This window comes from Salvia splendens, chromosome 3 (assembly GCF_004379255.2).
Source record: "Salvia splendens isolate huo1 chromosome 3, SspV2, whole genome shotgun sequence".
NCBI classification, from domain to species: domain Eukaryota; kingdom Viridiplantae; phylum Streptophyta; class Magnoliopsida; order Lamiales; family Lamiaceae; genus Salvia; species Salvia splendens.
Window position 1 is genome coordinate 28,959,964 of NC_056034.1, and position 10,672 is coordinate 28,970,635.

At 47.0% G+C, this 10,672-nt stretch overlaps 1 protein-coding gene across 1 annotated transcript; it reads left to right on the forward strand.

Annotated features, from left to right (window-relative positions):
- Positions 1-212: 212 nt before the first annotated feature.
- LOC121795620 (E3 ubiquitin-protein ligase PUB23-like) lies at positions 213-1,543 on the forward strand. Its single transcript, XM_042194163.1, has one exon. It carries the CDS (start codon positions 282-284, stop codon positions 1,461-1,463), a length of 1,182 nt encoding a protein of 393 aa, XP_042050097.1. The 5' UTR covers positions 213-281; the 3' UTR covers positions 1,464-1,543.
- The last annotated feature ends 9,129 nt before the right edge of the window (positions 1,544-10,672 follow it).

Below are 10,672 nucleotides of genomic sequence, written 5' to 3' on the forward strand. Positions count from 1 at the left end.
CTTGGACTTTCTAAAAGTGGCGTGCCATGCAATAGTATTTTCTAACGCGAGTCAAACGACGTCGGTTAAACACTGGAAATTCTGTACTCTACCCGCCTACATATTAGACTTTCAAATTGATAAATAAACTCACCTTTCCGTGTTTTGACTTTGAATAAGCCTCATCTATTTCTCACACGCGCATAGTTGAATATAAGTATTAAACCGTCCCAACCTCCAACTCAGAAATCAAAATATAGTTTTCTTCTCCACCTCAAGCTCAACTAATTAATCAATCATCAATGGCGGAATCGGAAATCCAAGTCCCCTCGTATTTCCTATGCCCTATTTCTCTGGAGATCATGAAGGACCCCGTCACCATCTCCACCGGCACAACCTTCGACAGAGAAAGCATCGAGAAATGGATATTCTCTCACAAACACAACACCTGCCCCCTCACAAAGCAGCCCCTCTCCAACACCGATCTCACCCCCAACGTCACCCTCCGCCGCCTCATCCAGTCCTGGTGCACTCTCCACGCCGTCGACCGCCTCCCCACCCCCAAACCCCCCGTCACCAAACCCCAGCTCCTCACCCTCCTCGCCGCCGCCACCCCCGAATCGCAGATCAAGTGCCTCCACCGCCTCCGGTCCATCGCCTCCGCCAGCCAAACCAATCGGATTTGCATGGAGAAGTCCGGAGCCGCCGACTTCCTTGCCGCGATCGTCGCCGGAGAGTCGGTGGAAGCGTCGGAGGAGGCTCTGAGCATTCTCTACAGCCTCCGGCTATCGGAATCCGCCCTCAAATCCCTAGGTTCCAGATCCGAATTCATCGCCTGCTTAATCAAATTGATGCAATCTCCCAGCTACGAATCGCGAGCTTACGCAGTGATGATGCTGGAATCAATCACCGAAGTCGAATTCGTCCTAATCAATTCAAATCCCCAAATATTAATCGAGCTAATTCAAATTTTAAAAGACCAGATCTGTAAAAGAGCGACGAGATCGGCGCTGAAGATGCTCATCACGCTCTGCGCGTGGGGGAGAAATAGGATAAAATCAGCGGAAGCTGGATTGGTCGGGGTTGTGATCGATCTTCTTCTCGATAATTCATCCGATAAAAGGACGTCGGAGATGATGCTGACGGTGCTGGATCTGGTGTGCCAGTGCGCGGAGGGGAGGGCGGAACTGGTGCGCCACGGCGCGGGATTGGCGGTGGTGTCGAAGAAGATACTTACGGTTTCGGAGGCGGCGAGCGAGAGGGCGGTGAGGGTTCTGCACTCGGTTTCGAAGTTCTCGGGGACGGCGGCGGTGGTGCAGGAGATGGCGCAGATAGGAGTGGTGGCCAAGCTGTGCTTGGTGCTGCAGGTTGAGTGTGGGATGAAGACCAAGGAGAGGGCCAGAGATATACTGAAGATGCATGCGAGAGCTTGGAAGAATTCTTCATGCGTGCCTAATACATTTGCTTCTTTCTTGAGATATTGATATCATCACATTTTGTGTACATTTTTATTACAATTCTTTTGTAGATTAGTGTCTGATGAATCCGCGAATTTCTGATGTTAGTGAATGCAGGAAAATACAGATCACGACACAAAGAATTTACGTGGTTCGATTTACTGAAGTAAATCTACGTCCACGGGAAGAAAAGAGGGCAGAGTTGTATTGCTGGATCTGTTTTCTACAGCTTACAAATACAAACTTGCTATATGGTGTTTTATCTCTAGAGAGCTTAACCCCTTTTTCTACCAGATCTAAGTTCTATTTATATAAAGGACCAAGATCGTGGCATGCAGCACCATTTATTAGGTAGTGGATGTCGTGGAGATCGTGGCCTAAGATCGTGGATGTAGCGTAGGTGACGGCCTACGATCGTGGCCTGAGTTGACACCACGTGGTAGTGGGTGTGTTGGAAGTTGTGGAAATCCTGCATGGGTCCACTAAGTGAATCACTTCGGCGAAGCGAGTCACTTCGGCATTCTGGATAAAGGTACGGGGGAGGCTGTCGTCAGGGGACGTGCCTTGCACGTGACTGCATTAAATGCGACAGTAAAATCCGGCCGTTGAATCCCGAAAAGGTGGGATTCGAAACGGTGCGACGATTTTGAAATCTTCGCCGAATCTGATAAATACCTCCTTTCTTCATCATTGAAGCACTTTTGCGACTGCTTCTTCTGCACTCTATCTCCTTTGCGTAAAAATTTCCTTCCGCTTTCAAGAATTTCTTCAGAATTTCTTCAGATTTTGCAAAGAGTAAGAACCATGTCTTCTTCTTCTTCTTCCGAGTTAGGTAGCGGTAGGAAAGGGGGCAAGGGGTCTTCTAGCCGGAAAGAGTCCGGAGAGAAGACTGTAGAATACTTTCACAGCGTCTTGAGTAAGGACACCGTGATATCTCTACACGAAAAATATCTTCTTCCCGGGGGGAAGGCGGTGGTTCCCGACGATGATCATAGGGCTAACGACCCGCCGGAGGGTTATGCCACCGTTTACGAAGCCTGCTTAGAATGCGGGCTTCGTTTCCCTCTTCCCCCACCTTTTGTAGAGCTTCTTGATTTTTTTCAACTCCCTTTAGGTCAGGTGACTCCGAATTCTTGGAGGCACTTGTCGGCTTTTGCTGCCGAACTCCGTAGGCTAGATAAGGGTCTGTCTCTGCGGGCAATCCTTAATTTTTTCCAATTTAAAAGGAAGGGATCTTGGTTTTACTTGATCCCCTTACAGCCTTTTAGGGCATTCTGCAAAACCAAGTGGCCGAAATGGCAAAACCGCTTCTTTTTTTATAATAGGACAGCGGCTCCGGGCTTCCCCTGGAGAGGGCCGAAGTCCGTGATTCCTCATCCTCGGTTAGAACCGTTGGCCGAGCTCGAGGGCGAGCTCAATAAGATTCCTATGATTAGGAAACAATACTCGGAAACTGAGCTCGTCAAGGGCGACCTCGTGTTCAATATCTCGTCTTCGGACGAAGAAACTGAGGGTGAGGATTTCTTTTTTATGCTTTACTGCTTTAGCAGCGAAAACTAACCTTGTTTCCTTGCTTATACGGAGAAACTCTTTTTTAGGCTCTCCGTGTTTATACGGAGAAACTCTTTTTGAGCAGCCAGTTCTCGGCCTTTGTCGGTAGTCTGGTAAGGCTAATTACCGATAAGGGCGAGCAGGGGGCCGACGTCGTGCTGCCTCTGTATAGCCGAGAGATAGCGGCTCGGCTTCAGAATCTGCCGCTCCTTGAGGAGCTCGCTTCATCCTCGGTCCTGCTTTCTGCAGACCGAGTCCGGAGTTGTCGAGCTGATCGGGACGAGAACCTGGAGGCTATCTTTGCCTCCGTGGGACCCGTTTCACCCGCTTCGACTTACAACGGAGAGGGTGAGGCCGAGCCGCTGGAGCTGGAGGCCGAAGTCGAGCGGGCCGGGCATCCGGAGAAGGAAGCCGATCAGGAGGCGGAGGTGAGGCCGGCAGGATGCGAGGCCGAGGCTGAGGTAGCTCAGGAGAAAGAAGCTGAACCAGACCAAGGAGCCGGAGACGAAGCTGGCGGAGTATGATTTCGTCTCCCTTCTCTTAGTCTAATTTCTTCCTTGTGAAATGGCCTTGAAGCCCTCCTAGTGTAACAAATTTTCCTTGTGAATGAAAAATTCTCTACACTTGTCTTCGTATAGCTTTTCGTACTCGCCTTTATTCCTGTTGTATTTTACTATCTGCTCGGTACAGCTGCCGAACTAATATAGCTGCTTTGTACTCAAGGAGATGGAGATACTTCACTGGAAACGGCTGTACTCTTCGGCTTTAGACGAAGCTGAGAAAAGAGCTATAGCCGATCAGACGAAGAATGACGAGCTTCTGGCTCGTTTAGTGAAGCTGGATGCCGATAATAAGGACTTAGAGTCCGATAAGAAGGATCTGGAGGCCGAGCTGAATACGACCATTGCTGAGAGGACTGCGTACGAGGATTACATCCGTGTGCGCGGGGGAGTGACCATATCAGATGCTCAGAGTCGAGTTGACGAACTGTGGGAGGAATATCATGTACTCCGGAGGAACAATGCGCTGGAGAGCTCGGCTTGCCAACAAGTTGTGACATCACTGCGGCGTTGGGCTTCTCGGTACAACATTGTTCTTTCTCGGCGCCCCTCCATAGAAAGATTCCTTCGGCATATCGTGCCAACAGATGCTCGCACTCCAGATCAAACCTCTGGTTCCCTTGTTCAAAATCCTACTCCAAGTCAACAACGAACTCCGGATCAGCCGGAAACGTCAAGACGAGAACGGGCTCAGGAGCAACCGGAATCGTCAAGACAGGGACGGACTGAAATTCGCCGAGGAGTTGTGACTATGAGCGAGCAAGATCAGCAGATGCTTCGTGCAGAGACTCTTCGCCGCCGAGGTGCTAGGACTTCCCGGGCTCAGAGAAGAGGTGGCAGGTCGATTAGAGCATCTCGTCAACCTGCTTATTCTGCGGCTGCCTGGAGCGCCCGAACTCAGCTTCACGAGGATTTTGTGAATAGATGGCTCAACTTTAGCAACCCTGGACAGTAGAATAGTCCTTTGTAATAGCGTAACGCCATCTCGTAGGGTAGCGGAGTTGTGTGCCGAACAAGATTTGAAAAATGAAATTTTGTTTTCGCTTCTAACACTCTGTATTTACAGCTTAGCGAAAAAATTTCATCGTACTTGTCCTCGGTCTTATGAAGTAAACTTCTTTGACCGGACTTGGTCCTTGGTCTTATGAAGTAAACTTCTTTGACCGGACTTGGTCCTTGGTCTGATGAAATAAACATCTTTGACCGGACTCGTCTTTGGTCTGATGAAATAAACATCTTTGACCGGACTCGTCTTTGGTCTGATGAAATAAACATCTTTGACCGGACTCGTCTTTGGTCTGATGAAATAAACATCTTTGACCGGACTCGTCTTTGGTCTGATGAAATAAACATCTTTGACCGGACTCGTCTTTGGTCTGATGAAATAAACATCTGGTCTGATGAAATAAACATCTTTGACCGGACTCGTCTTTGGTCTGATGAAATAAACATCTTTGACCGGACTCGTCTTTGGTCTGATGAAATAAACATCTCTGACCGGACTTGGTTTGGGTTCTAATTTGGCGATTTTTGTCGCCGGGATCGAACTTTCCCTTGTCCTAATTCGGCGAGTTTTATCGCGTGGATCGGACTTTCCCAGTTAACCGAAGTGGTCTTATGCAGTAAACCTCTTTGACTAGACATGGTCGTCCTCGGTCTTATGAGGTAAACTTCTTTGACCGAACTTGGTCGTCCTAATTCGGCGAGGTTTATCGCGTGGATCGGACTTTCCCTTATTGCAGTTCGTTTCAGACGAAGTGCTTATTTCTTAAGCCGAATTGTGGTCTTGTATCTTCCTGAGAAGCTTGGACTCACAATCGTTGGCTTATTGCAGTTCGTTTCAGACGAAGTGCTTGTTAAGCTGAATTGTGGTCTTGTATCCTCTTTAGAAGCTTTGACTCACAATCGTTGGCTTATTGCAGTTCGTTTCAGACGAACTGCTTGTTTAAGCTGAATTGTGGTCGTGTATCCTCTTTAGAAGCTTTGACTCACAATCGTTGGCTTGTATATGTTCTAAGAAGGGGATCAGCCTTCGAAGAACAAGATACCTCAGTAACATTTGTAAGAGACGACACGCACATAGACAGACAAAACGCACATAGACAAAACGCACATAGACAAAAAGACCAAGCAAACAAAAGAAAGCACATTGACCGAACAGGACTCAAGACTGACTGACTGACCGGACTGTCTCTTACAAATGGAACTTTTTGAGGTTGGAAACGTACCATGTTCGGGGTACTTGTGCTCCTGACACGCGAGTCAATTTGTAAGACCCTTTGCCGAGGACTTCTGACACCCGATATGGGCCTTCCCATGTGGGTTCGAGTTCGCCCAGCTTTTCTGCTCGGCTTACTTCGTTGTTTCTCAAGACGAGATCTCCCACTTGAAATTGCAGCTTTTTCACCCTTTGGTTATAATACCGGGCTACTTGCTCCTTGTACTTGGCTGCTTTTATGCAGGCCAATTCTGTTCTTTCTTCGGCAAGATCTAGTTCGGCTCTCAGTCCGTCACCATTCATTTCTGAGGAGAAATTGAGTTCGGGGACTGGGTATGCCGATCTCAACCGGAATCACGGCTTCAGTGCCGTACACCATCGAGTTCGGCTCCGGTGTGACTTCGGTCATTTCGCCTGCCTCTGACTCCGGCTGCTGTGATTGTTATGCTTGATGGTGCCGAACTGATTGCTCGGCACTTTTAAGCGCAATCTGCGAACACACTTGCTCTTTTTCGATCACCTCGGATGACCGCTATCCCTCCTTTGGTGGGGAAGGTGTTCGGCGAGGAAGCCTCTGATCGCTATGATCGGGCTTCTTTTTGTCTTCTCTAGATGAGCTGTCTAAAGACCGTTTTCGACGGTCTGCCTCATCGGCACGAGAAAACTTGTCCGCAATGTCCCACATCTCTTGAGCTGTTTGCGGACTGCATTCCACGAGCTTTCTGTAGAGAGCTCCGGGCAGGATTCCATTTTGGAATGCCGAAATGACAAGTAGATCATTGAGATTATCTACTTGTAGGCATTCCTCATGGAATCTCGTCAGGAAGTCGCTGATCTTTTCGTCGCGACCTTGACGTATAGAAAGCAGCTGAGCCGAAGTAATCCGGGCTTCCGCTTTCTGAAAAAACCTCCTGCTGGCGTTCCCGATGAGCAGCTCGGGGAACAGCTTGCACATATGGACCTCATTGAGACCCTGGTTCGCCATATTATACTGATAGCGTCCCAGGAAGTCATGAGGATCCACCAACCCGTCATAAGTCATTGACGGAGCTCGGTAGTTCTGTGGCAAGGAAGTTCGGGTGATGTCGGCCGAGAACGGAGTCTTCAATGCTCCGTACATGGCGAACCCGACACCTCTTCGGTATGGAGGAGATGGAGTTCTCCTGTGATTCCGATACCGAGGAGGACCAGGTACATGTCGGGGTTGAGGATTCTTCTTCCTGGTAGACACGGCACTACTGCGGTAGCGACTTTCATGTCTGGATGAGGAAGGAGAATCCACCGTTTTCGTCTTCGGCTCTTGGCTCTTTTGCAGGAAGGCTAAGAACTCATCCTGCTTCTCAGCCAAGAACAGCTTGACAGCCTCATTCAAATCAGGCTGCTGGGAAGACTCGGTGTGTGGACCTTTTGAGCGGCTTGTTCCTTCATCGTGAAAACTGGAAGTAGCTGTATCCCGAGGCTGTTTTCCGGACCTGCGGGCTGGACTAGCTTCCTCATGGTTTTCACGAACGGTATTACGGGTAGTGTGTGATCTGGTATGCATTTTTTTGGGGTGGAAAAAGGGTCAAAAATTCGCTTATCACAAATTTGGTTCTCTGCTTTCCACAGACGGCGCCAGTGATGAATCCGCGAATTTCTGATGTTAGTGAATGCAGGAAAATACAGATCACGACACAAAGAATTTACGTGGTTCGATTTACTGAAGTAAATCTACGTCCACGGGAAGAAAAGAGGGCAGAGTTGTATTGCTGGATCTGTTTTCTACAGCTTACAAATACAAACTTGCTATATGGTGTTTTATCTCTAGAGAGCTTAACCCCTTTTTCTACCAGATCTAAGTTCTATTTATATAAAGGACCAAGATCGTGGCATGCAGCACCATTTATTAGGTAGTGGATGTCGTGGAGATCGTGGCCTAAGATCGTGGATGTAGCGTAGGTGACGGCCTACGATCGTGGCCTGAGTTGACACCACGTGGTAGTGGGTGTGTTGGAAGTTGTGGAAATCCTGCATGGGTCCACTAACTCCTTGTTCGGTCGAATACTGAGACCGAACTGCTTTGGTTGCCGATCTGAGAGTAGAGCTTGATGCCGACCTGAGAGCAGAGCTTGATTGGTTGGCTTTTGCCGAGCTGTAGGCTGAGGCCGAACTCTTACTGAGACCGAACTGCTTTGGTTGCCGATCTGGGAGCTTGATGCCGACTTGAGAGCAGAGCTTGATTGGTTGGCTTTTACCGAGCTGTAGGCTGAGGCCGAACTCTTTGGTAATGCCGAACTCATACTCTTCCTTGGGCTTTGGGCTGATGGGCCGTTGGTGCTGTTGGGCTTGTTTAGTCCGTACCCCATCAAGGCCGAACTCTTTGGTAATGCCGAACTCATACTCTTCCTTGGGCTTTGGGCTGATGGGCCGTTGGTGCTGTTGGGCTTGTTTAGTCCGTACCCCATCAGTGTCCACTTTCTTCAATGACTTTTTTTGGAAAGTTCAAGTTTTGGGTAAGATAGTGATCATTGGTATTTCTTGCATCTGGCTCTTACTGTCAATATTCTAAAGTTAACATGTTTTAATGAAATCTAATAGGTTCAACTAATAACGAGTTGTGTTGTTCGATTTTTTTTGGTCTCAAGATAGTACAACGTACTTGATCGCTAGCTAGCAAGATCATTTTCAAGGATACGATTTGTGATCTGGCTAGCTTTTTGTTGTATGCTTTAATTTAATTAGTTTAATATTGGTATTGAATGAATGTGCTTTTTTAGTGAGAGCGCTGAATATTGTACTATATAAAACTGATACTAATTTGAATTACTCCGTCCTATAAAAATGAGCTAATCTGAGATAACATGAGTTTAATGTGTAATTGATAAAGTAAGAAAAAAGAAAAAGTTGTTTAATAATATAGTGGATGCCAAAGCCCATAAATAATAAAATAAAATGGAGAAAAGGTTTTTATAAATGAATATGACTATTTTTATGGAACATGCGAAAAAGAAAATTCGACCTATTTTCTATGTGACGGATGGAATATTTTAGAATAGAAAAACGGTTGGGAGGGTTAAAAAGGCATAATTGCACTACAATAATTTGATGAGTTGGCTAAGGATCAACTACCCTCCATCATTAAAGATTTTGGAATAGTTGAATGGTGACGAAATCGAGATTAACCAATCCAAAGTCCCAAAACGGTTTGCCCCATGAAAGATGGCATGTGAATGAATTGGCGAATTCGTAACCAAGAAATCATTACACCAACTAATCTATGTGTAAATATCTTGTGCTTCATTAGTTGTACTAGTCGGTTAATTTCCTTATTTTTAGAGCTGTTTACTTCCAATTTAGGTTAATATTTTTATTAGTAAAATGTGTAATATGGGCCAAATAAATTTTTGGCATGGATAAATAAAAGGAGCCCAGTGGCTACCAATTCAGATTGACAAGAATTTCACCTCACAAAAATAAATAAGTACCCATTAAAATAAAACGTTTTCTTTTTTGGATTGTTCTATTAAAAATGAAACGTTCCTTAAAATAAAAATAATATTATCACATTTTTTCTTTTACTTATTTTACTTTATCTTCATTAACTAAAAATATACTACATAAACTTTCGTATCGAAATTAAATGTTTCATATTTATTGAGACGAGGGAAGTATATAATTAAAAAACTGGACAAACTGTTTCCTAAGAGCATCCACTATAGGGGTGGCGCGCCGGCCGCCACGGAACTGCCACGACGGCGGCTAACTATAGCGGGAGAAGCGTCCGCCCCGGTGCGGACGCTTTTTTGGAGCGGAAGGGCGATCGGCGACTAGGCGCCGAGGACGAGCCGGGCGCGGTGCCGCGCCGACAGGCGCGCCGGTAGGGGGCGGACAATTTTTTTTTCGTTTTTTTTTTAAATTTTATTTAATTTACCTATAAATACACTCTACTTCCCTCATTATTTTCATACCATTCCAACTCTTTATTCATACTTTCTCTCACTAAAATTTGTGGATTCCATTGGTATTAAAAATGGACGATTTGTGGAATGACGGGTGGAATTCTCTGATTCAAGAGGTGCAGAGGGAAGCCGACGAGGAGGATGTGGCGCGGGCGGCGGAATTGGCGGAGGCCACGCTCCCTCGTGCGATTACTCATCGTCGGACCATCCAACGAGATCATAGCGGAGCGCACCAGCGGCTAATGGCAGACTACTTTGTGGATAACCCCTGTTACCCACCTGAGATTTTCCATCGGCGTTTCAGAATGCACAACGGCTCTTCACCCATATAGCGATGAATTTGGCAGAGTGGTACAGGTGCTTCACCCTCCGAAGTGATTGCACTGGCCGGATCGGGCTGTCTACTTTTCAGAAATGCACCGTTGCAATTAGGCAGTTGCCTATGCCGGACCGGCTGATATGTTCGACGAATACCTACAGATGGGTGAGACGACTAGCCTAACGGTGCTCAGGCAGTTTTGTAAGGGGATCCGAGAAATCTTTGGTCCGGAGTTCCTACGAAAGCCAACCTCTGATGAAGGCCAGAGACTGCTAGATATGCACGGTTCGGTATACGGTTTCCCAGGGATGTTAGGAAGCATCGATAGCATGCATTGGGAGTAGAAAAACTACCCGGTGGCGTGAAAAGGTCAGTTCACTACTGGTTTCAAAAGAAAAGGTCCATCGATGATTCTTGAAGCCGTTGCTGACTACCGTTTGCGGATCTGGCATGCGTATTTCGATGTTTCAGGTTCGAACAACGACATCAACATTCTGCAGTCATCACCTCTCTTCAATGATGAGTGCCGGGGGGAGGGTCCAGAAATCAGCTTCGTAGCCAACGGAACGCAGTACCACAAGGGATACTATTTTGCAGATAGGATATACCCTCGTTGGCCCGTATTCGTCAAGACAGTTCGCCAACCGGTT

Coding starts and splice junctions, on each gene's coding strand:
- LOC121795620 (XM_042194163.1), top strand. CDS start 282: ATGGCGGAATCGGAAATCCAAGTCCCCTCGTATTTCCTATGCCCTATT.